Source organism: Pectinophora gossypiella, chromosome 15 (genome assembly GCF_024362695.1).
Source record: "Pectinophora gossypiella chromosome 15, ilPecGoss1.1, whole genome shotgun sequence".
Classification (NCBI taxonomy): Eukaryota; Metazoa; Arthropoda; class Insecta; order Lepidoptera; family Gelechiidae; genus Pectinophora; species Pectinophora gossypiella.
The window spans coordinates 15,561,660-15,588,747 of NC_065418.1; the positions used below are offsets into that span (position 1 = coordinate 15,561,660).

Below are 27,088 nucleotides of genomic sequence, written 5' to 3' on the forward strand. Positions count from 1 at the left end.
TAAGTGGATCGATAAATGCATGCAAAGGAACGTAACTATGACGTCAAACAGTATTAACAAAGTTATTTTTGCGGTCGATTGAAATCTTTACAATAGGTAGAGTGCTTACGTATTGTCAGTCTAAATAGCACCTATAACTTTGTCAGACAATACGGCGGGCACAGCTGTCAAATAATACAAACAATTTTCTTTCTCATTTTTTCATCAGCTGTTGGCTATAACACTATCCTAGTCTTTTCAAAAATTTTGTATGCGAATTCTGCGTATTGGATGTTTATTGTCGGGATTTCCTATTGTTTATTTTTGTAGATAACAAACTATTTTCAACGCCAGTGCATTTTAAAATTCAGTTTGGAATATAACACCTGACTTTTCATTCATTGATTGTGATGGAACATTAATAACAAGGCTATTTAAATTCAAAAGTGTGCGGTTGTTTTCATCAAGTTTATCCATAGTTATCTCGCTGAGACTGAATTTTATTCTACTACAGTATCCTCAAAGCATAATAAAGAGTCCCAAAGGTAAGTGGCAAATATTATTGTTTTTAAATAAACAAAAGTGCAACTTCTCTCTAAAATAGATCTCGAGTATTTTTTATCTCGCCTTCTAATCGCGCCTCATAATTACCTCGATAAGAATTATTTTAAAAATAATTCGAAATATTTTTTCTTCATAAAAATTGCAAAACTGGTCTGCATTGAAACTGCTTACCTCAATGACGAATAATAGGGTGTAAGTATGTGATTATAGGTAGGTACATAAATATTTTCCGTAAAGATTTTCCAAATATGTAGGGAATGTCATTGGAATCTACAACAAGTAAGGTAGGTATGTAAAAAATATATAAAAGATTTTCTATACACAGTCTGGTTATATCTCATTTCGAAGGGCAGCTGTATGGTGTTTATAATACACGAGTTTACAAAGTATTGGGTAATAACTCTGTGATTATATTTTATTACTTCTGAAGACATGTTTGGTTGCATGTTGAATGTTATATTTACTGATGTGACATATTTCTCAGATTTGCATATCTTATCTTGTTTGGGACCGAAAAAATAAACGTTGAAAAGTCTCATATCTCTTAAAATTAACACAACTACTTCTCTACTTAAAATTAAACTTATTATAATGTATGTGTGTGTACATCCAATATTTTTTTCACATTGTACTTGTCGTTTTGTCCGTGTGACCTTGTTCACTGAGATGGAACTTGTCAAGGTCAGCTGTTAATAAATTATAGTTCTAACAAATTCTAATTATTTTTAGGTATACAGAATTCTAGATGGTAAAAATTATGCCTATTTACGTATTTGGGTCAATTTTGTTCTATTTGTAAACAAATTCCTGTCTTCAAACTAACTAAATCATCCCCTATAACATGGGACTTAAATATAACTGGCCAAGTTCTAGTGTATATCACCTCAGCTTATAGGTGTGATACTATGTTATGTCGAAAATTAAATCTCTCATTTACAAATATTGAATCAATTTTCTAAGCAAATGGAATTCCATAGAGTGCTTATATCCTAATGGGAAATAAATGTATTATGAAACTTAGCCATAATAATATAAACTTGTTGTATATAGTTGGTTCTTTTTTAAAAAGATGAGGAATTTATGTCTGATATTGTTAATAACACCATCCAGCTTACAACATCGTATCAACAGTGGCTGCAAGTTGTCTTTGATTACTTGTGGCTCTGCTTACCCCATTAGGGATTATGGGCGTGTTATATATGTATGTATTGTTAATAACAGTTCTGGCACTCAGAATATAAAGTATAGGTAGCTATAGTAAGTTGTCTGATGGTTCTAATAAATTACTAAGGGCTAATGTATATTTGAAAAGAGAACCATATTGAAGACTATAGAGAACCGGAGAGGAAATATGATTGGCCACCTGATACGACACAATTCATTTATAACAAACATTATAGAAGGAAAAATTGAACGAAAGAGAGGAAGGGAAGGGGTGTAACCTAGGAGAACATTTATGAAACAAATAAGAGAGAAGGTGCAGCTAGTGTCGTATCGGGAGGTGAAGGTTTTGGCGGGAAGAAGAGAGGAATGGCGATTACTTCACCGACAAGAGCGCAGCTCTTAAATAATGAGAGAGAATGTATATTATTCCAATAATGAACCTATGAGTCACAGCAGTAAATTCAGTCAACTGTGTTCCCAAGGTGACAGGGCTTGTCCTCAACCTCCCATAGAGAGGCCCTTGTCACACTCTGATTGACACACTCACATATTTTCAACTCTATACCTATATTTTTTACACACAAAATAGTGTAAAATTGCAGATGTGACTTTTAGTCAAATGCACATATGATTTATTGTATTTTTTTTTTTAATTAAAAAAGAACTTTATTTTTTAATAAACTTTCGACTTAAATAAACTTAAAACTTTATTTTAGTAGAACCAATACCAAAAATTTTAGGAATTATTTTGAAGACTTGTGTTTCTGCCTAACCAGATAAGGTAGAATGTTATTAGTTATGAAAGTATTTCAGAGTTTTGAGTATATTTTATAGATAGACTCTTCTTCATCTTATTGTGTGGGTTGTGAGGTGGAATACCAGCCTCATCAACCCTGGAGTCAGGGTTATGATTGAGCCACCAAAGGCCCCTGACATGACTCATGTAACGATTACTCACTTACATCAGTAAGTAATAACCGGGACCAACAGCTTAACGTGCCTTCCGAAGCACGGATATTATATTTTAGACACTTTCGGACAATCAGGTGATCAGCCTGTAATGTCCTAACCAAACTAGGGATCACAAAGTGATTTTTGTGATATCTCCCCACTGGGATTCGAACCCGAGGTCACCGGATCGTGCGTCCAACGCTCAATCACTGGACCATGGAGGCCGTAGATAGATAGACTATGAATATCCTTTTATTGACTTGAAATCAAATAATAAGGCTACCAACATGATCTCATCAATAATATTATTGTTGTAGTATTAAACATAACATTGTAAGAAACTTGGCACAATGTCAAAAGTCTAGGCTCAGGATATATTGGTAGTTAAATACAAAATGTAGGGACAGATGTGTACCTAACATGTATACCTAATTGGTAATTTAGTATAAACTATAAAAATAGATCTATTATTTTAGATATTTAAGATATTTTCTGCAAACATCCTCCAATTAAATACTTATATTTTAAAAAGTGCTACGTTTAAATACTTTTAAGCTCTTTACTACAATATTCCAACCAAGATAATTCAAGATAACAAGTTTATGGTTGTACCAGTTGAAGCAATTTACTAGTCTAGGTGAAGAACGAAGCTGTGTCATAGTGCAGAGGGAACAGTAGAATCACACATATGCGTCGGAAATGTGCTAAATACACAACATTTTTTTATTAATATAACGAAATACCTGGCGACCATAGGTTAACTCGGTCCAGTTTTGTTTAAATTAGCTATAATAAATATGCTTTCTTTTGTCGATTTTTATTTTTAGTGTCTTTCTCTTTGTCTTTAGTTAGATTGATTAATAAGAGGCCTGTGCTCAGATTTCGGCCGTATATAGGCTGTTTAAATTTATTTATTTATTAGCCATAAATTCAGATACAATATTTTTATTTTTTATACAGATTCCATTATTCGGCGGTAACGATTAGGTAGGTATTTGTGTGCCCATTGGCAAAGGCCTCCCCCAATCTATCCTAGTCCTCTTTGCATATAGCCGTTCTAGTCCATGTTCTGCCGGCCACTCTGACGATTTCGTCCTCCCAGCGTCGGAATGTTTAAATTAGTTATGTTTATGTTATTGTTTATGCCAGCAAGCATTGACCGATTTATACACCATTTTACGTAGCTGAGCGTTCAGAATGTTCAGATACCTCAGAGACGCTTGTGACAAGACCTACTTTTCTATATTTACTGTGGCTTAATTGTAATTAGTAATAAGACATTGTGGAGTATCCAGTTGCAAAGTTGGTGCCAATCAATAACGTGGTGGCCTTGGACGCACTGTCATTATAACGGGACCTGGCGGCTCGAGCCATTAGCTCAGGCGGGGTTTGGGGCGTAGGGAACGAGCGAACAACTCACAATACGTTGCTTCTCTTGACCTGACTTAAACCTTCGGCACACCAAAAGCAATAGCAGCTCAGAAGCGGGGTATTAGAGCGTAAAGAACGACCGCCGTGGTCCAGTGGTTGAGCGTTGGGCTCACGATCCGGGGAGACCCTCGGTACGAATCCCGGTGGGAATATACCACAAAAAATATTTTTTGATCCCTAGTTTGTTTAGGACACTACAGGATTATCACCTGATTGACCGAAAGTAAGATGATCCGTGCTTCGGAAGGCACGTTAAGCAAAGTCCTGGTTGCTACTTAGCTGTTACAGCCCATGTCAACGGCCATTGACGCTCAATAGTAACCCTGACACCAGGGTTGATGAGGTTGGTAATGCATCTCACTACCCACACGATAGAAGAAGTACGTAAAAATAAATGTTTAGAAACGATTTCAAAAGCAAATATTAAAAGAACACAACGTTATGGGGGAATACTGCACGGGAATCAAATATGACAACTCTGAACCGCGTTAAAACTGTCCCGCGCTGCTTCTTACTTGCTCCAACGAGCTGCTGTTGCTTTTGGTGTGCCAAAGTTTTTAATAGTGTACCTATTATTCCTCGGGTATAGAAGTTGAGAAGCTTCAGTGATATTAGGCGGATGAGATGTCTCACAAAAAAGGTAGGTACATTAGAATTTATTTACATATTTAAAAATTGACATTGAGAAACAAAATGTAACTATGTTCCCAACTGAATAAAGAAATTTTGGAGGTACGACAAAATTACCGCTCAAAAAACCGCTACCTCTCATGGCATCGAAGTAAACGCGCATTCGTCAGACCACAAAACGCAGGCCCGAAACGTGTTATCTTAATAAAAAAAATAACGACGCGCATCTTGTTTCGGTTTTCCCTTTATTTGTATTTGTGTGGCGCGGGCGCAGTGCAGTAGTGCATTGGCAGTGCAAGTGTGTAGTGCAGTGAGACATCCGTGTCACCATGCAGTTTGACGATAGGCCGTAAGTGACTGTTAGATAAGAGTGTTTAATATAATCCTTGTTTCCTTTTAATTTAGTTTTAAAATATTTTTATTTTTAAATATATCTCTGTATCTTTATTTAATACATATTTATCTGTTGCGGGTAGACTTATAAGATATTACTTTATCAATGAATGTTTACACGTAATGTCCTCAGTCCATCAATAATTGATTTTGGATGAACTGGTGGATGAGCTGGTAAAGTCCCGATGCTTTCATACCGAACATATGAGGGTCGACTTAGGGAATGTGGTTCCAACATGATGGACTAACTGTGCAGGCGATATACTGGTAATCTGTCACCATACGTTTAATTATCCATCTTATGAATTATATCCTAGACTTAGGATAACATTTATGAAACAAATAAAAGAGAAGGCGCAGGTCGTGTCGTATCAGGAGGTGAAGGTTTTGGCGGGAAGAAGAGAGGAATGGCGATTATTCCACCGACAAGACCGCAGCTCTTAAATAGAGAGAGAGAGAATTATATCCAAGATGGCAGCAAGTTTTCGCGTTAGTTACGGCTCTGCCCATTCCATTAGGGATCACGGGCGTGAATTTATGTATAACATAAATAGCCTATATACGTCCCACTGCTGGGCACAGGCCTCCCCTCAATCAGAGGAGGAGGAGGTATGGAGTATACTCCACCACGCTATTCCACTTATACCATAACATAACAGGTTATTACATAACAAATACTTTATTGCACATACAGGAAGTATACAAAATAACTACGATGATAGAAATAGACAGAACAATAGGTGGCCTTATTGAGATTGCAATATATATATTTTAATTAAATATATATTTAATATTAGGTATATGATAATTGTATAGGATAGCTCAGCATAGGAATACTAGTATATATTATAAATAGTTTTTGGATTTTTAGCTATTCATAGAACACGGGTCAAGTGTTGATCTATTTTCTGCATAATATATTATGCTTCTGTTTGTTCTGTTCTTTTTTGTGTTTTATTCTTGTTCTGATAAGATATGCAGTTTTATTCCTGGAACACAGTGTTTTTGTATGAGTAAGCTGATGGATACCTCATGGTACCCACGTCACTGTGACGTTGAATACGCGATTGGGAAATCCTGACACAACAATATGTTGTCCCTGTACTGTAACATTTGCAATCGAGACTGCGTCAGTGGTGGACTGTTTTTGCAACAGCAGTGTGTGTTTTTATTTATTGCTGTTTTTGATTTGAGTGTTTAATTTAAAAGTTTTGATTTAAATTTTAATTTAGCTGCTCTATAAATCGAAATTGTCTTGTTTTGTGAGTGCACTTTATTCTGGTATCAAGCTAGGTATAATATTTATTGGGTAACGAACTATTTTTTTAAACCTATGCAGGCCTTATCGTGGCTGACTGCTAACTGACGTATCTGTACTTCTTTGTTAAAGGGATTTATGTCTTATTGACAATTAAAAAAAAAAAAATGTGCAAATCAGTTTCGCCAAAATCTACAGATACGTCAATTCGCAACATCAGCGACTTTATGTTATGTACTGTACCACTGCGACCTGTATGGTCTATTGTGATCGCCGCCTCATGCTGTAGTTCACTTTTTAGCCGTAATCTAACTATGTATGGAGTATTTGTTTAGGGGTGAGACGTTTAAGCGTCTCTAGCTGAAGTAATTACGTATCCTATAAAGTGGTCACAGCGCTCCAAGAACCCATTTACCTTATTGTTATTTTTAGATTTGGGTGCCCTTGGCGGCTCAGTATTTTCTGCGAGGTCTGTCATACATTTAAGGTGGGCAACCTTACGCATACGAGATTGATTGATTGTTAAATATATAAACACTTCCCGTTGGACCAAATTACTTTCCACAAGTTTCAAACTACGTAACGTAACTATCTTGGTCTAAGTATTCACTTACTGTATGTATATACCTACAGCTCTTTCCGCAGATAGACACTCTAGTATCTATTTCTACTATAGGCTGTTAAGGGCTTATTAGGCTGCGTTTCCATTGATGCGGAGCTGTGCGGATATGAGCGGAGATGTGCAGGAATCCACCAATCACCGTGAGGGAGAGAGTGGAGAGAATCCGCACAGCTCCGCGTCAATGTAAATGCAGCTTTACATCTACCTATACGGCAGGCTAGATGCGTCAAGGTCACGGGTGGTTACCATAGTTACTTCCCACCAACTCGGTCGAGACCGTGGTTACCATAGTTACGACTCGCCAATTTGCTTTAAGACACGATCTGATCGGTAAACGGGAATTGGTGAGGAGTAGCTATGGTAACCACCCGTGACCTTGACGCATCTAGCCTGTCGGATAGGTAGGTGTAATAAGCCCTTTAACTACATTTAAAAAACAATGATTAGGCTGGACATGCACTAGTTTGTGCTCCACGGGGCATCTTCGATGTGTTGACCGCTCGGGTGTGTGTTAAGAAACATTAATTTCTACAATGGATTTCCGCATTTAAAGGCGTGATTTATTAAATATTTTTTCTTCTTTGTTTGTGTCATAGATAATTGATATCACGTAGGATTTGTGCCCGGTTAATTAAAATTCAATTCAAATTCAAATTATTTATTTCAGGTTAATACCAATAAGTACATTAGATTAGATTCCATTATTAAAGTTAAACTAAATTATATAAAATCAAATAAAATTAAAATTATCAATGTCCTAATAAATAAAATTAATAATTATTAATAAAAATGAAATAAAATAAATTGGTGCTCATTCGGGTGCACACAAACTTAATGTGTGCCGTCCTGCACTTGGAAGAAAGGGGTAGAATTAAAGGCAATGGGCTCGCCCCTTATTACATGGGATTTAAACATAGCTGGCGAGGTGTGTACTATACACATACAGGATACAGTCGTGATGCTGCTTTATATTATATGTTAGTTACGATGTCCTTGTGTGTTTCCAGGTCGGCGGAGGAGAAGCCAGGCAAGATGGGCGTCCCGCACGTGACCTCGTTCTGCTGCTGCTTCGGGCTCGAGATGGGCGCCAAGGTCGTCGCATACCTACACCTGGTGAGGGTTACTTCTCTTAAGGAATGATATTCTTCTGGACTGGATTAACCATTCTATCGTTATCATATTTGAGTCACTGTGGTTCTGTGGTTCACCGGTTTGATTCTCAAATGGGGAGCACGGGTTCGAACCCCGGGAAGTACCGGACCTGCACCATTAAATACGGCGAAACGGCTCACCTCCTATCATTTTTGTTAGTCTAACAAAAAGCTCGATGAGGTGTAAGTACTTAGTTCATCTTGTGATGGATGTACCTCTGACTACCCCAATTGGGATATAGTCGTGAGCTTATGTGTTTTATTTATCATACTTCATACGGATAGACAGTCGACATAATGTACAGTCATGAGCAATATAATGTACCCACTTTAGGACTCTGTCGCACTAACTTATTTGACATTTAGTGAGACTTACAGTTCAATTTGTCAAAAAAGTTAATGTGACATGGTACCAAAGTGTATACATATTAATGCTCGTGACCGTACATGTAACCACACCTGTTTCCGTAGCATGCTGCCCGCATATCGCGCGCTACGCCGTCATGAAATTGATTTATTGGCTCATTTAGCGCGTCATGCAACATGCGTGCAGCATGCTACGGATTCTAGTCTCGAAGCCCTAAGGATATGTATGATGAACCATTTGGTGTTTGGTTAACTTTATCCATATAGGCAGATAGTGCATCACGATTCAGAGCACATAATCACGTATTTAATGATTGGGAGAAGCCCGGGCTGATAGGAAAATAAGCGCATTCTGTGTTTTTCTTCCCGATACCGACCCCGCCGGCGTGGTCTACGATTTCCCTCATTCAGCGCTTATTGCGATTAGTTCTTTCAAATCATCTAGGCAAAAAAGCAATATAACACTCAACTCCGCTTTCCTGTTTATATACGTTACTCAGAAGCGTCATAATTAAATGCACTATTAAAATCACATTCGTTGAGATAAGCCGATGTACTTTCCGAGTATACAATGTAACTAATATCACTGTTGATTCCATTTTTAAATTACATTGTTCAGATAAATATGATGCGCGTGATTCATATCGGAGCTTGTCAGTAGACACACACATCGACAGGTTATGATTGCCATAACTATGTCTGATGGTTCCTGCCAATTTTAGACAATAGTTAGCACCAATAATCACCACCAGCGCACTTTTTACTGGCATGTGTAGGGACTGCAGTATTACTCTATTTCACCATGACGTCGCTAGATGTCGCTAAACATATCAGCTTACATATGGTAATAAGTGTGTGTGTGTGTGTCTGTGTGCTGTGAAAAACGGGATAACGCTAGGGAGATGATGGTAATAAGTGCCATCTAGTGACGGCGTGCTCACGGCGTGTGACAATTAGGTGCTCGCCAACGGTAGAAAAAATAATCAGACTGACGTCCAAAACCAATATACAGGTGTTCTTAGCATCTAAGACGATGAACTTTCTGAAAGAAGTTAAATCACGCTACTTTTCAATTGTTTTTATGTAGTCAATCATAGCTCAACTACTGAAATATTTTTTACTGGCGTCTAAAGAAAGCGCGGGAAGTGCAATAGCCGCGGGCCGCGGGAAGCCCCCCACACCTCCCCTCACCCCCAGAAATCATGGCTCTCCTCGAAATACCTAATGATTCATATAATTAAAATAATATGATTTTGTTTATCTTTTGATATCCATACTAATATTATAAATGCGAAAGTAACTCTGTCTGTCTGTCTGTCTGTCTGTCTGTCTGTCTGTCTGTCTGTCTGTCTGTCTGTCTGTCTGTCTGTTACTCTTTCACGCCTAAACGGCTCAACGGATTTTGATGAAATTTGGTATGGTGATAGATGATAACCTAGAAATGGTCATAGGCTATAAATAATCACGCCATCGTTCTTAGGGGGTAGGCAGTTGGCAGATAACTAAATTGATTTAGTGATTTGTAGTCGTTTTTGTTGGGACTTTTGCTCTTTCACGTCTAAACGGCTGAACGGATTTTAATGAAATTTAGTAAGGTAATAGTTGGTTATCTAAAAACGGTTGTACGATCAAATTGATCACGTCATCGTACTTAGGGGGTAGGAAGTAGGCAGAAAACTGAATTGAGTTAGTGATTTTTTTATGGTTTTTGCTGGGAGTTTTGTCTATCATGCCTAAACGGCTCAACGGATTTTGATGAAATTTAGTTAGCTGATAGATAGTAATCTAGAAAAGGATATGGCCTATTAATATTTATGCTATCGTACTTAAGGCGTAGGCAGTAGACAGAAAACTAGGTTAGTGATTTTTAATTGTTTGTTTTAAAAGTTTGCCTCATTCACGCCTTAACGTCTGAACGGAATTTTATAAGACTTGGTTAATTTAAAGATAGGATCTTAGGCACGGACACAGGCTACTTTTTATGGCGGGAAAATACCTCATTCCCGCGGAAATCTAGATTTCGTGATCGTGTCAAGAAGCGCATGACGCCATAGCTACTGGAATGATTTCGATGTTTTTTTTTAAACTGAGTGACCTCAAGTTAGTATTTGATCACTTTTCTAACTTAGAGGGTAGGTAGGCGCCATAATTTAGGGAATTTATGATAAAATTTTGATGCAACTGTCTTTATTAAACAGTTATATCTCATTCCTACAGGAACCTACACATAGCTATAGCTAGCTATCTATTAACATTAAAACTCTTTCTAGAATCACATTACGCCAATTAATTGATCTGATTTGTATAAGTTTTTTTATTCAACTAACTATTACATTACATACAGATAAAATCTAATTACTTACACCACATAATTAATATAGTACTACATGACTAGCTACGCTTTAAACTTGAGGAGGTAATTCGATAGACATTTATACGAACTTTAAGCCCAGTAATCAATCATAGTAATAAGGTAATACTCATTTTAGACAAAGAAACGGATAGGTAATCAGTTCGTCAACGAAATTATAACACCTACACTTAGTTTGTTTACTATTTAACGAGGGAAAATAATCCTTACTAATATTATAAATGCGAAAGTAACTCTGTCTGTCTGTCTGTCTGTTACGCTTTCCCGCTAAAACCTCTCAACCGATTTTGATTAAATTTGGCACAGACAATCTTTAGACCCTGAGAAAGAAAATAGGATACCTTTTATTGCGAAAAGAAGGGACGAAGAGATTGAAATAGGGGTTGAAAGTTTGTATGGGATATTTTAATTTTAAAATATAAATCCATGAAACTTTATATTTAAGCACTTGATAAAAAATAATTAAACATTTGTTCTAGCGTTGCTGAAATTTCGACCAGTGAGGGGGTGAAATGAGGGTTGAAAGTTTGTATGGGAGTTCGTCATTTTTGGGGATAAAACCACGAAACTTTATATTTAGGAACTTGATAAGAAATAAAAAAACAATTTGTTAAAGCGTTTTTGAAAATTCGATCTTTGAGGGGATGAAATAGGTGTTGAAATTTTTTATGAGGTTCGTCATTTTTCAAGATAAAAATATTAAATTTTGTGTTTAGGCACTAAATAACAAACAAAAAATCGTTTGTTCAAGCATTTTGAAATTTTTACCAGTATGGGGGTGAAATACGGGTTGAATGTTTGTATGGGTATTCGTCATTTTTGAAGATAAAACCATGAAACTTGGTACGTAGGTCTCTTAGGATGTGCAGAGTTTTTCAACAAACGGATTTTCCGAAATTCGAACGGAACGGAACGGATTCGGAACGGGAACTACGAAGCCAAACTTTTTGTATACAAAATATTAACCACTGAACCTAGGAACATGATATTTAGTAGTTTTGGGTGTATCAAGTTAAAAAAATTTGGCTTTTGTAGATAAAGTTCCTTTTAACGAATACTCTGCATCGCCGCCACTGCCGTCGGTCGTCGTTCGTCGTCGCGCACATTCGCCGAAGTGTGGCGGCAGTCAACGGCGCTGTCTTGTGGTGGGGGAGCGCACGTGGTGTATACGTGGCCTGCTCGCGAGTGTCGAGTCCAAACAATTTCTACATTTTAACAAATAATAACAAAATAGCAAACGTTGTGTACAAAAAAGTTTTAAATTAGGTCATTTTAAAATATTTTTGTACACAACGTGACGCTGACCCCTGTAAGTGTCTTGGACATAAGGGACCGATAAATATTCCTAGGTAATTTCTGCCACTCAATGGAATACATAGGTACTTTATAACGACTGTAAACAGATATTTTTTATTTTTTTTAAATATACCTACTTACTCTCTTTTAATCACATGCTATACCGTTCCTTTTATATAATCCTTAATATTCAAATTAAAAGTACGCAGACGAAGTCGCGGGTACCAGCTAGTATATATATATATATATATATATATATAAGCTTTTTCCCGATAGTCTTGTTTTCCCGCCATTTTTTTACCGCGATAGAATTTGACCAAGACTAAAATAGATCTCGTGGAATCAAAAAAGTTCTAGGTGCTATAGTTTTGCCAGGCCGTAGAGTGTCTCCCTGATGCGGAGCGGTTTTCCAAGATGACGTTCCGATCACACTCCTATACATAATTTTTACATCCGACCTATTTTCTGGAAAAACCAAAGTTTGTATGGCGGCCATCTTGTTTTTCCGCCATTTTGTTTTTTTTTTACCGGCGATAGAATTTGACCAAGACTTAAATAGGTGTCGTGAAATCAAAAAAGTTCTAGGTGCTATAGTTTTGCCAGGCCGTAGGGTGTCTCCCTGATGCGAAGCAGTTTTCCAAGATGACGTTCCGATCACACCCCTGTACATCATTTTTACACCCGAGACATATTCATGAAAAACAAAAATTTATATGGCGGCCATCTTGTTTTTCGGCCATTTTGTTTTTTTTTCACCGGCGATAAAATTTGACTAAGATTTAAATAGGTTTCATGAAAACAAAAAAGTTCCAGGTGGTATAGTTTTGCCAGGCAGTAGGGTGTCTCCCTGATGCGGAGCAGCTATCGAAAACCCAGACGTATTTTCATACTCGAAATGACGTTCCGATTACATTCCTATACATCATTTTTACCCCCGAGGCATTTTCAGGAAAAACGAAAAATTTGTATGGCAGCCATCTTGATTATCCGCCATTTTGTTTTTTTTTTCACCGGCGTTAAAATTTGACTAAGTTTTAAATACGTTTTGCGAAACAAGAATTGTTCCAGGTGCGGTAGTTTCGCCAGGCCGTAGGGTGTCTCCCTGATGCGGAGCAGTTTTTAAGATTGAGAAGTATTTTTATACTCAACAAGACGTTCCGATTACAACCCCATACACAGTTTTTACCTCCGAGACATTTTCTGGAAAAACAAAATTTTGTATGGCGGCCATCTTGTTTTTCCGCCATTTTGATTTTTTTTCACCCACAATAGAATTTGACCAAGATTTAAGAAGGTTCTGTAAAAAAAGAATCGTTCCAGGTGCGATAGTTTTGCCAGGCCGTAGGGTGTCTCCCTGATGCGAAGCAGTTTTCCAGGATCTGGAAGTTTTCCCATACTCACCGGAAGGTCCCGGTCACACCCCCCATACATTATTTTCACCCCCCGACGCTCCTTCTGGGAGAACAACCCTGTCAGTGAGTCAGTGAGTCAGTGAGTCAGTCAGTCAGTACATGGGTTTGTAGCTATATATAATATAATATATATATATATATATATGTATATATTTTTCTCTCTCTCTCTCTCTTTATTTAAGAGCTGCGCTCTTGTCGGTGGAGTAATCACCACTCCTCTCTTCTTCCCGCCAAATCCTTCACCTCCTGATACGACACGACCTGCACCTTCTCTTTTATTTGTTTCATAAATGTTCTCCTAGGTCTACCCCTTCCTCTCTTCCCTTCAATATTTCCTTCTATGATGTTTGTCATAAATGAATCGTGTCGTATCAGGTGGCCAATCATATTTCCTCTCCGATATCTAACTGCTATTTTTTTTTTCTATACGCCTTTATGTATCAAACCTATTTTGTATCTGTTGCAGCTGATCTCAGTGTGCCTGGTGGTAGTGTGTTCGGTGTACGCGAGCAAGTTCGGCGAGCTGGCGGGCACGGCGGAGGACGTGGGTGACCACGTGTACACCACCTTCCACGCCGTCGCCGTGGGCGTCGCGGTCGTGTCCACGGGACACGTCCTGCTCGCCGCCACGCTGCTCTATGGCGTTTATAAGGTAAATAGACTTATAGACACCGTTGAAATGCTTATCACGAACGTTGAAGATACTTCATTCGTGCGTGAGCAACCACATACTTTAATAAAACACAGTACAATACACAATACAGACTAATAAATATTGTTCAAGTGTATTCTGTTGTTTAGTTAAAATTCTCCCTCATTATTTAAGAGCTGCGCTCTTGTCGTTGGAGTATTCGCCAACCATTTAATTTACATTACTGGGGGGTTAAAAAGGTCACATCGAAACAATTCATCTAAAGAAGCAATATTGCAATTTGACATTTACGCATCTAAAAGTAAGTGCGCAATGCAAAGAAATGTCAAAAAGCAATATTGCTTTTTTATATGAATTGCATTGATGTGGCCTTTTTAACCCGCCCCTTAGGTGTTTATACTGTTGTGTAGTGTATATCCATGGGTGTCAGTGTCTAGCCAATACCTACCACACCCGGATACATCATGTAAATATTTAGCATTACCGCGTAAGTGCGAGCGAGATACAGTCCGCGCGCTACCCCTTACTCCTTAGCGGTTCACGAACATTTAGATTTTACACTTAAGTACTTATACCAGAAGGGGTAAGGGGGGAGGGGGGGGGGAGGGGGTTGCCTGGAAGAGATTGCTACTTAGCAATAAGGCCGCCTATTGTACTAATTCTATTTCTCTTTTGTTTTGTTTTTTGTTTTTTCCTGTTTGTGCAATAAAGTATTTGTTATGTTATGTTATGTTATGTAAATTTAGCCCGATATGACACGAGTAAGTCTGCGTTTCCATTGAAGCGGAGCTGTGCGGAGATGAGCGGAGATGTGCAGGAATCGACCAATCACCGTGAGGGAGAGAGTGACAGAGCGTCTTCGTTTTTCGCTCTCTGGAACGCTGTGATTGGTCAAATCCGTACATCTCCGCCCATCTCCGCGTCAGTGGAAACCTGGCCTTACTTTTTTGTGCGTAGAAAATAAATAAATTGTATTCTTTATTCTATACCGTTTTAATGTTTGTTTTCCAGCGCAGCACGAGTGCCCTTAGAGCGTGGGTGTGGGTGATGTGCGTGTTGTGGATGCTGGCGCTGCTGGGGGTGCTGGTCAACTGCGCCATGACTGGGTTCACTGGCTCCGGGTCCGACATCTTCCTGGCATTCCTCGAAGGACTGTTGTTCTTCAGTAAGTAGCTCATGATATAAATGACTATATTACCCATGCTTGGGTTTGTACTCACAGTTTATACAGATCGAACATATGTACGGAGAGGATGATTCGGAGGTCATGGGTTTGATTTCCGATTAGCTTGCAGATTCGCGAGCGCATAAAAACAATGAACACGTAGAAACTGACAGAGGGATTGTGTCCTTTTAATGGCAAATGTGACAATTGTTACCGTTTCGCTAACATAATCCTCTCAGATTATGAAGGTTATGAAGGTTCCATCAGGCACCCTTGGCCCTATTGTCTCAAGTATATCCTGAAAGTCCTCAGCACTCCATTTGTCCGGTCAAGTAGTGAATGCCAATGAGTGCCTACCTTTTTATTTCCTTCCTCTCAAAACGTAATTTAAACTCAATAGTCTGTATAACGGAAAGCGATTGGGGCAACCACCGTTCTACACGCCCTATCTATGGAGTAATGAAAATGGAGGCGATTACTCCACCGACAAGAGCGCAGCTCTTAAATAAAGAAAAAGAGTCTGTATTGACTGGTAAATGTTTCCTATTGCAGGTATACTGGCGTACTGCATCTTATCAGTGAACAGCTACTACCTGATGCTGAAGAGTTGCGAGGACATGGAGGGGCCCCACAACACGCCCTACTAAGCTTACAGGCAAGACAGAGTGCTACAGGTATATGATATTATTATGATGATTAATAATGATTATATTTTGTTATGGTCATGTTTCGAAGGTCAATAGTGCTGTGCGACTGGTTCGAGGAAACGATGGATTTTCCTTGTAGATGTAAAGTAATACTTACATAACATAGTTACGATTGTGTTGCCATCGGGGGTGGGCAGGACCTCAAGTCATATAACACGACTGTTATGTTTGAAAGAAATAAGGATTAATAGAAACTATTTGAATAATTTGTTATACTGAGTTTACGTGTGGTTTACGTCGTAGTGTCATAGGTTCGAGGCTCGGGCTCTAACCAGTGAATTCATTTAATGAGTTTGCAATAATATTTGGATCATAAATATCACTTGGTTACCAGGATTTGTGCATGTGACTTAACCATAGCTGGCGAGGAGTGGGTGTGTATGTATAATGTGCACCCAGTGGCGGCCCCAGGGCGGTGCGGGGTGTGTCACCGCACTTAACCAAGACTGGTCCACCCTGGCCGCAAGCTAACTTCATCGGGTTAGATTGTATCCACATGAAACTCATACCGGGTGGCCGTAAACAACATTTTTTACCCACGACGGAACGGAGCAGGTATATGCGTTTAGGGTGAGAGATGTTTGTGTGTGCGTTTGTGCAAAGTAATGTTACTACTTATCTTCTAAACTAATGATCCTATTTTGATGCGGTTTTCAATAACGGGTTTGTGTTTGATGAGTTCATGTTATTAGACAGGTGTCATGTCTGTAACTCACTAGGGGGCGCCACAATATTAGTGTTTAGAATCAATATTATTCGAAACGCCTCTTCAATTTATAATAGCAATTTATTTGCAATAGTTTTTATTAGTTAATTGTTTTTGACAGGCTTTTTTTTTTCGGTTCCATTGATTACACGTAATTACGTCGAACACGGTGCTGTACGGATATTCCTCGGTTATGTATTATGGTAAAATTATTATCGCTACATTTAAGTATATCTTCGAGAAACAGACACGTTAGGAAAATAACTGTAAACATCCATATTCATTGTTTAGGTACTTAAGTATATCTATTACCGATGTCTCGAGATATCAACTCTTTTTTAGAAAGTATTTTTAAGTCTAATATAATATTTCGTTACATAATTTTAAATAGGAAAATTTCGGTGGCTGTAAACAAAACGAAAAATTTTGTATATTAAGGGTCTGTGGGGTGCCACTGTGAGGTCACCACCTAAATATTTTGCTAGGGTCGCCACTGGGTACAACTCTGCCTACCACTTCGGGATGCAGGTGTGATACTATGTTATGTTTTTATTTTATTCTCGGTACACAACAGACATATTCTAGATTTTAGTAAAGATCGCGCAATGCCATATAAAGACACTTGATATGGAAAGATTAACATAATTATTAATTAATCGGTAGATAGTTATGACGTAAGTTATTAATTTATCGGCTAATATTTCCAAATATTAATCGTTTGAGAAAACAATTATTTAGTTAAGTGTTTTAAACATAATCAACTTATGAGTGCTGATTTGAAACGGTATTATTTTATTGTTTGTTTGATTGTTTATTGACCAAATTGGAGATGTCCTTATACGATCTACTCTGAACCGGCGGCGTGCGTGCGTGTATGAAGCGATTGATGAATGTGGAGGGAGCAAGAGAAGTGTGTCAGGATCGAAGCAAATTTAATTCTATAGTCTCTGCTTACCCCGGTAGGAAATAAGCGTGAGTTTATGTACGGTCACGAGTACGAATATGTATACATTTTGAAACCATGTCAAATTAACTTTTTTTGAGAAATTCAACCGTAAGTCTCATTAAATGTCAAATATGATAGTGCGACAGGGTTCTAAAGTGGGTACATGATATTGCTCATGACTGTATGTATGTATGTTGTTATCTATCGCTATGCTGTGAAATGAAGTACAACCACTATATTTATGATGTCTAGTGGCCTTTTCTAATGAGAAGTTTTCTTATATCCGTCTGTGGTCTAGTCAGGCGATGGATTAAATCCATTAAATATTTTATTCAAATTAACTATTTTTTTAAAACAGTAAAAGAAAAACATTTTAAGTATGGCTAATAGTTATTGCTGGTTGACCCTTATTATTGCACAATATGTATGTAAATGTATGCAAGACATAAATTAAGAACCTTATAAGTGTAATTTTATGTTTATGCGTGTAAATATGTTAATGTGTGTATGCAGTGTCTCGATGTTTGTCCAAAAAAATGTATTCTCAGCTTCACATACCTATATAATATTATTATATTAAGCTCGCTATGTGTAGCATTCGAGTTGCCAAGTACACAAGTGTTCAAAAATGTGGCTAGTCGGTAATTTTCGATGCTTTTACATTTTTAAGTACGTTTACTGTAACTTTTATAACATAGAGTTTTAACTGCATTTTGTTGGAAATATAAATAACAAAGTAGAGAAGTAGATGCATAACGCGCACGGTACACAGCAATCGTATCGGTGAAGGGAGTCCGTCGCCTCGAGGGTAACCAGTCATCTGTCATGCTGGTCTAAGTCGACAGACGATCCCATGTGCTGGTCTAGGTCATTGACAGCAATCAGGTACCTGATATAAAACTCATGATACTATTTTTTGTAGACAGTCGACCGCTTACTGAACATTCAGAAAACTTGCTATTAGTGATGTGTCGACTATTAGGAAAATTGAAAAACGGCATTCAATTATGTTACCTTCAAACTGCAGAAAATATTGAAGGCCAGTATTGTAGTCGCAACTGATTCGAAACTGACTCATTGCGTTGCTTTTCAGTTGCAACTGCAGCTTCAGTTGCTATACCATCAGGCATAGTTGAGCCAACATACATGGCCAATACAAAAAAAAATGCATGAAACAAGAAGTCAGTGAAAATAACTTTAAACAATATTCGAAATAATTAGCACGAAAGAATGAAATATATAAGTATAATATTTACAATAAATCATCGCGGTAAGTTAAATAGCTGATGTTGTGGAAATGTTCTAGTTTCGTCCCTTTCATGTGTATTTCTACCTTCAGAAACAGTATTTTAATACAAAGCAACTAGTACTAGTAGAACAATTGATAATTGGCATTGCAAAAAAAAAATAACTGAAATATTTAAAAACGGACCTACTAAAATAATGATTTGTAAATTACGCGAATGGCTAATTAGTGATAGTTTTTGTAACATTAGTGAATTTTTGAATTTTAATATTTGCATGCTAATAATAATTAGCAGGATAGAGATTCTGTAACACTGACTTCCACCATATTGTGAGTACGTACTTACCTATCCTAAGCGAATAAATGATTTCTGATTTCTGACTCGACTAGATAACAAAAACCTTACGCGGCACATCTCTATAGTGTGTATACAATACGAGAGTTCAAGAAGTGATATGTGTAATATGATGCCTTAGATAGTGCCATGTGGATTGTGAATGAATGTTATATTTAAGTAATGTTGTAATCATATTTATAGAAGTTGTGTGAATGAAGCAACGTGGGTTCGACAAGCTCAAAGAGCGATGAGTGAAGTGCAATTGCACAAAGTTCGGTAAGTAGTATTTATTCTATATGGTTGGTCGCCGCGGTCTAGTGGTTAGAGCAAGCGATTCGCGATATTTGAGGTAATAGATTATATTCTTTGTTGGAACGTGACTAAAATATTTTGTCTCTAAAGACTGCCTCAAGTAGTAAACCTGACAATTATAACCTTATCTCTAAAAAGGGACATCAGCTCAGCAATATGTTGTGACCCTCCGACATTGAGGGAGTGCCACAACGCTGATTTTCAGCTGTGCCCCAAAACTTCGATTGAAATGTCTTTGGTATCTCAATAATGAACTTGATTTGGTCATCGACCTCACAAGTCCTACGACAGAAGTTTATTTACAATATAATAAGCTCTTTGATTTTGTTGTATCTTGTTGTAATTTCGGTGTAAACGTTCAATTGTAATGTTGTTGTCGTCTGGGGATTTCAGTGCATTTAATATTATTATGTAATATTTACGTCTAAGTATTACCATATATAGCTTGCCTGTGATAGTGGCAGAAGAACGTATCATGAACGAGCATACTCCATCGCATTCCTGCGGTGAATTGTAACAGAATAACTGTGTTATTGTGGAATTAATATTTACAAACTATTGAAGTCCCTACTTTATTACAGGCAAGCTATATTTTTAGTGAGCGTAAGTACAATAATTTTGCAGCTGTTTATATTGATTTTACTTGTATTTGGAGAAGTTTTGTGTAGAATTTGGAAATGAAATTAAATATATTGAGTTTTGGATTTGTTTACAAGAATGTACTATTTCGTACGTAATAAATGCTAATTATTTGGCTTGTTTTGCCAATGTGTGGTTTTATTCGAATCATTTTGGTTTTCTAAAGTTTTCATTACTTAATCTTTTTATCTAGAAAATACGAATACCTTATAACCGCCCTCTATACATCGGCAAGAGAACTAAATTAATTGTACCTAAAATATTGCTTGGAATTACCGCTTGATGTAACTAGATGTCGCTAGCAGTATTGAAAGTGAGATCTAGACACGCGGTAGCGTGTCAAGCCAAGTTCAAGAAACAGAACTGGCGAGCCGCACCGTGTGTAATATTACACGAACCATTTGAAGCTACTTTTGACCCCCTCATAAATCAAAAACTATTTTACATAAACGTATAAAATTTGGCTCATGTATTGAGACTTGCGAGATACATATGTGTTCTAAATTTCATAAACTTATCTCAAACGATTATTTATAATATATTAATGTCCAAAAATCCTCATTTTTATCATTGACTGACTGACCTATAGATCAAAACTCTAACCCAGTTCCAGATGATCTAGAGAGTTAAAATTTGGTATGCAGATAGGTAATTAGATAAATACATAGGAAAAAATAAAAAAACTGGCAATTTTTAAATAATGAAATTCTATTATGAACGCTTAAGATAAATACCTAATGAAGAATATTATTAGGTATGGAAAATCGCTTGAAATATTGTCTCAGTAAAGCCTGTATGTATAGAAATACACTCGTTTTTGTTGTAGTCAAAAATACTTAGTAGTTTTGATTTTATAGTCTTCATCAACATACACATTCAAGAGTGCATTTTTTTGTTTTTATCAATTGATATTTATCAATTGATAAAAACAAAAAAATTAGGGATGGGCCGAAGTTCGTTTCACATTCGGTTTAACCGAAATTCGGCAGGTTTAACCGAATTAATCATTCTCGGTTCGGTTTTGTGAACCGAATTTCGGCCGAAATTCGTCATTAGGTTGACGAGCGAGTTATCATACATGTCACGCCCAGATCCCTTGCGGGGTAGAACGTTCATAAAAAATAAATATGTTCATTTACATAATTTGATTATAGGTTTAGTTAGGTGAAATGTATTATGGAGTTATTTATGTGTTAATTATGTAAATGTGTTAAGGAATTATTTTTTCTTGAGTAGGTACTCAAAGTCAATGGCATTATTTAAATAAAACTCAGAATTACTACCACCACGAGATATTAGTGACTCGCATACAAACTACATTTTACTTTGTTTGGTTCATTTACTTCTAAAAAGAAAGTCCAAACACCTGATATTTTTCACCCAGTCATTGTTCTTACATGCAGCACTTACATACAGCACTGTTTTAATAACTTTTTGAGTATTTTAACTATTTCACTCGTGTCACGGATGACGCAATAATGAGCGGCAGGCCAGCTCGGTGACGTGGGGGCTACTGCAAGCGATCGCGTAAACAATTCGTAACGTGAAACATTGAAGAAAAGGCGGGAATATCAACCGAACTTCATTCGGCGTTGTCTTAAACCGAATGTTCGGCCGAAGTTCGAATTCGGTTCAATCCACATTCGGCCCATCACTAATCTGAAAACTGTATATTTGATCAATTCATGAAGGTCGGTGGAAGGAGTCGACAGCATTCTTAGGCCCAACTTACTACTTAGTAGTAAAAATGATGCAAATGTTTTGACTTTGAGTAGCAACTCTTAGAAAACTGTATATTTGATCGATTCATGAAGGTTGGTGGAAGGAGTCGACAGCATTCTTAGGCCAAACTTACAACTTGGGAATAACATTGATCGATTCATGAAGGTTGAAGAAAGGAGTCGACAGCATTCTTAGGCCAAACTTACTGCTTCGGGATAAAATTTATGCAAATGTATTGACTTTGAGTAGCAACTCTTAGAAAACTGTATATTTGATCGATTCATGAAAGTTGTTGGAAGGAGTCGACAGCATTCTTAGGCCAAACTTACTACTTTAGGGAAAACTTTATGCACATGTATTGACTATGAGTGGCAACGCTTAGAAAATTTTATATTTGATCGATTCATGAAGGTTGGTGAAAGGAGTCGACAGCATCCTTAGGTCAAACTTACTACTTAGGGGTAAAATGTATGCAAATGTATTGACTATGAGTGGCAACGCTTAGAAAACTGTATATTTGATCGATTCATGAAGGTTGGTGGAAGGAGTCGACAGCATTCTTAGGCCAAACTTACTACTTCGGGATAAAATTTATGCTAATGTATTGACTTTGAGTGGCAACGCTTAGAAAACTGTATATTTGATCGATTCATGAAGGTTGTTGGAAGGAGTCGACAGCATTCTTAGGCCAAACTTACTACTTCGGGATAAAATTTATGCAAATGTATTGACTTTGAGTAGCAACGCTTAGAAAACTGTATATTTGATCGATTCATGAAGGTTGTTGGAAGGAGTCGACAGCATTCTTAGGCCAAACTTACTACATCGGGATAAAATTTATGCAAATGTATTGGCTATGAGTGGCAACGCTTAGAAAACTGTATATTTGATCGATTCATGAAGGTTGGTGAAAGGAGTCGACAGCATCCTTAGGCCAAACTTACCATTTAGGGGTAAAATGTATGCAAATGTATTGACTATAAGTGGAAACGCTTAGAAAACTGTATATTTGACCGATTCATGAAGGTTGTTGGAAGGAGTCGACAGCATTCTTAGGCGAAACTTAGTACTTTGGGGTAAAATTTACGCAAATGTATTGAATATGAGTGGCAACGCTTAGAAAACTGTATATTTGATCGATTCATGAAGGTTGTTGGAAGGAGTCGACAGCATTCTTAGGCCAAACTTACCATTTAGGGGTAAAATGTATGCAAATGTATTGACTATAAATGGCAACGCTTAGAAAACTGTATATTTGACCGATTCATGAAGGTTGTTGGAAGGAGTCGACAGCATTCTTAGGCGAAACTTAGTACTTTGGGGTAAAATTTACGCAAATGTATTGAATATGAGTGGCAACGCTTAGAAAACTGTATATTTGATCGATTCATGAAGGTTGTTGGAAGGAGTCGACAGCATTCTTAGGCCAAACTTACTATTTGGGGGTAAAATGTATGCAAATGTATTGACTATAAGTGGCAACGCTTAGAAAACTGTATATTTGACCGATTCATGAAGGTTGTTGGAAGGAGTCGACAGCATTCTTAGGCGAAACTTAGTACTTTGGGGTAAAATTTACGCAAATGTATTGAATATGAGTGGCAACGCTTAGAAAACTGTATATTTGACCGATTCATGAAGGTTGGTGAAAGGAGTCGACAGCATTCTTAGGCCAAACTTACTACTTTGGGGAAAACTTTATGCAAATGTATTAACTATGAATGGCAACGCTTAGAAAACTGTATATTTGACCGATTCATGAAGGTTGTTGGAAGGAGTCGACAGCATTCTTAGGCGAAACTTACTACTTTAGGGAAAACTTTATGCAAATGTATTGACTATGAGTGGCAACGCTTAGAAAACTGTATATTTGACCGATTCATGAAGGTTGGTGAAAGGAGTCGACAGCATCCTTAGGCGAAACTTACTACTTTGGGGAAAATTTTATGCAAATGTATTGACTATGAGTGGCAACGCTTAGAAAACTGTATATTTGATCGATTCATGAAGGTTGTTGGAAGGAGTCGACAGCATTCTTAGGCGAAACCTACTACTTTGGGGTAAAATTTATGCAAATGTATTGACTATGAGTGGCAACGCTTAGAAAATTATATATTTGATCGATTCATGAAGGTTGGTGAAAGGAGTCGACAGCATCCTTAGGTCAAACTTACTACTTTGGGAAAACTTTATGCAAATGTATTGACTATGAGTGGCAACGCTTAGAAAACTGTATATTTGATCGATTCATGAAGGTTGTTGGAAGGAGTCGACAGCATTCTTAGGCGAAACTTACTACTTTGGGGAAAAATTTATGCAAATGTAATGACTATGAGTGGCAACGCTTAGAAAACTGTATATTTGACCGATTCATGAAGGTTGGTGAAAGGAGTCGACAGCATTCTTAGGCGAAACTTACTACTTTAGGGAAAACTTTATGCAAATGTATTGACTATGAGTGGCAACGCTTAGAAAACTGTATATTTGACCGATTCATGAAGGTTGGTGAAAGGAGTCGACAGCATTCTTTGGCGAAACTTAGTACTTTGGGGAAAACTTTATGCAAATGTATTGACTATGAGTGGCAACGCTTAGAAAACTGTATATTTGATCGATTCATGAAGGTTGTTGGAAGGAGTCGACAGCATTCTTAGGCGAAACTTACTACTTTGGGGAAAACTTTATGCAGATGTATTGACTATGAGTGGCAACGCTTAGAAAACTGTATATTTGATCGATTCATGAAGGTTGTTGGAAGGAGTCGACAGCATTCTTAGGCGAAACTTACTACTTTGGGGAAAAATTTATACAAATGTAATGACTATGAGTGGCAACGCTTAGAAAACTGTATATTTGACCGATTCATGAAGGTTGGTGAAAGGAGTCGACAGCATTCTTAGGCGAAACTTACTACTTTAGGGAAAACTTTATGCAAATGTATTGACTATGAGTGGCAACGCTTAGAAAACTGTATATTTGATCGATTCATGAAGGTTGTTGGAAGGAGTCGACAGCATTCTTAGGCGAAACTTACTACTTTAGGGAAAACTTTAAGCAAATGTATTGACTATGAGTGGCAACGCTTAGAAAACTGTATATTTGACCGATTCATGAAGGTTGGTGAAAGGAGTCGACAGCATTCTTAGGCGAAACTTACTACTTTAGGGAAAACTTTATGCAAATGTATTGACTTTGAGTGGCAACGCTTAGAAAACTGTATATTTGACCGATTCATGAAGGTTGGTGAAAGGAGTCGACAGCTTTCTTTGGCGAAACTTAGTACTTTGGGGAAAACTTTATGCAGATGTATTGACTATGAGTGGCAACGCTTAGAAAACTGTATATTTGATCGATTCATGAAGGTTTTTGGAAGGAGTCGACAGCATTCTTAGGCGAAACTTACTACTTTGGGGAAAACTTTATGCAGATGTATTGACTATGAGTGGCAACGCTTAGAAAACTGTATATTTGACCGATTCATGAAGGTTGGTGAAAGGAGTCGACAGCATTCTTAGGCGAAACTTACTACTTTAGGGAAAACTTTATGCAAATGTATTGACTATGAGTGGCAACGCTTAGAAAACTGTATATTTGATCGATTCATGAAGGTTGGTCGAAGGTTGGATGGTTGGCATTATTTTAATAAAACTCAGAATTACTACCACCACGAGATATTAGTGACTCGCATACAAACTACATTTTACTTTGTTTGGTTCGTTTACTTCTAAAAAGAAAGTCCAAACACCTGATATTTTTCGGCCACTCATTGTTCTTACATGCAGTACTTCCATACAGCACTGTTTTAATAACTTTTTGAGTATTTTAACTATTTCACTCGTGTCACGGATGACGCAATAATGAGCGGCTGGCCAGCTCGGTGACGTGGGGGCGGGTAGCGGGCGGCAGGGACAACAACAAACAGCAAGCGATCGCGTTAACAATTCGTAACGTGAATCATTGAAGAAAAGGCGGGAATACCAACCGTACTTCGGCGTTGTCTTAAATCGAATGTTCGGCCGAAGTTCGAATTAGGTTCAACCCACGTTCGGCCCATCACTAATACATATCAACCTGTTATTATCACGATAATTGTCATGATAAATATCATTGATAATAAAATTATCCTTTCGAACCCTGCATACAACATTAAATATAATCACGCATATATGCTTTATCGGGGTAGGCAGAGCACTAAGTGATCATAGAACCACTTGATGCCACATTCGACAAGTACTGTGAAGGGTAGGTAAGCAAGTTGGAACATGTGTTTAGCGGTGATAGGTTGTCAGCTTTTCGCCCACCATACAACACAACTCTCATCCATTTTACTGACTTTTTTTTTTAACTTTACGTGAATCTAAAACGAGTTTAATACCTATTTACCACCCAATTTTTTCATTCTTTAGGTACCTACTTAGGTATTTCCGTTTAAGTAGGTAAGTACCTACAAAAAGTAATGATATCCAATCAAAAACATAAATGTGAAGTGAGGAGCCAAGATCAATATTATGATTATGGCTTGGTTGTTGACTTTGTCAGAAAATACTTGGTAATATATAATATAATAAAATGTATATCTTAATATTTAAGAAGCTATATTCTCATAAATAAGCTTATTAGTCAATATTTGTATTTGTAGGTTTTCCTAGATAGATGGTACGAGTATTGTCAAAATGAAACTCCAGGACTTGGGAATAAAACAATAAAAATAGGAACATATATATAATATTATATTAATGAAACAAGAATATTGGCTCAGCCTTACCACATAATAATTCTCACAAGTAGCATTTAAATAACATAGACACACTAGGTAAAAGATAATAATATACAAATGTTACTTAACTTACGTAGCAGGAGGATCCAGTCGTGTCGGCTTTTCAACGTCAAATCAGTCTCGATTGCCAGATTGCAGCCCTTTTATAGACTTTGTGGCCCTTCCACTAGAATATGACACATCACTCTAGACCAATCAGAACGGTTGTACAATATCGGTAATATTTAAGAACTTGAAACAAAATGTTTTTCACTAAAAACTATCTAAAAATACGTATCATAATTATAACAA

At 37.3% G+C, this 27,088-nt stretch overlaps 1 protein-coding gene and 1 long non-coding RNA gene across 25 annotated transcripts; both read left to right on the plus strand.

Moving 5' to 3' along the window:
* Positions 1-122: 122 nt before the first annotated feature.
* LOC126372999 (uncharacterized) lies at positions 123-20,427 on the plus strand. 5 transcript variants are annotated; one of them, XM_050018936.1, is made up of 5 exons: positions 123-524; positions 8,000-8,105; positions 14,055-14,240; positions 15,252-15,405; positions 15,958-20,427. In XM_050018936.1, exons 2-5 carry the CDS (start codon positions 8,025-8,027, stop codon positions 16,050-16,052), a joined length of 516 nt encoding a protein of 171 aa, XP_049874893.1. In that variant the 5' UTR covers positions 123-524; positions 8,000-8,024; the 3' UTR covers positions 16,053-20,427. The 5 variants fall into 5 exon arrangements, with proteins under 5 accessions (XP_049874893.1, XP_049874892.1, XP_049874896.1 ...); XM_050018935.1 differs by lacking the exon at positions 123-524 and adding an exon at positions 4,881-5,068; XM_050018939.1 differs by lacking the exon at positions 123-524 and adding an exon at positions 6,226-6,374.
* An 891-nt stretch (positions 20,428-21,318) lies between these two features.
* Positions 21,319-25,689, plus strand: LOC126373006 (uncharacterized). Of its 20 annotated transcripts, none has more exons than XR_007567254.1 (6): positions 22,122-22,554; positions 23,170-23,415; positions 23,539-23,661; positions 23,785-23,907; positions 24,276-25,136; positions 25,260-25,689. It is a non-coding gene; the product is annotated as an uncharacterized LOC126373006 (long non-coding RNA). The 20 variants fall into 20 exon arrangements; XR_007567260.1 differs by lacking the exon at positions 23,170-23,415 and adding an exon at positions 23,047-23,169 and having other exon boundaries at positions 25,260-25,688; XR_007567258.1 differs by lacking the exons at positions 22,122-22,554; positions 23,170-23,415; positions 23,539-23,661 and adding exons at positions 21,319-22,112; positions 22,678-22,800 and having other exon boundaries at positions 25,260-25,685.
* Positions 25,690-27,088: the final 1,399 nt, after the last annotated feature.

What these genes read in the sequence shown, in the direction of transcription:
- LOC126372999 (XM_050018935.1), top strand. Translation starts at nt 5,049, where the DNA reads ATGCAGTTTGACGATAGGCC. An exon ending in TCGTCGCATACCTACACCTG is followed by an intron (nt 8,106 to 14,054) that starts GTGAGGGTTACT and finishes TATCTGTTGCAG; the next exon opens with CTGATCTCAGTGTGCCTGGT. An exon ending in CGAAGGACTGTTGTTCTTCA is followed by an intron (nt 15,406 to 15,957) that starts GTAAGTAGCTCA and finishes TTCCTATTGCAG; the next exon opens with GTATACTGGCGTACTGCATC.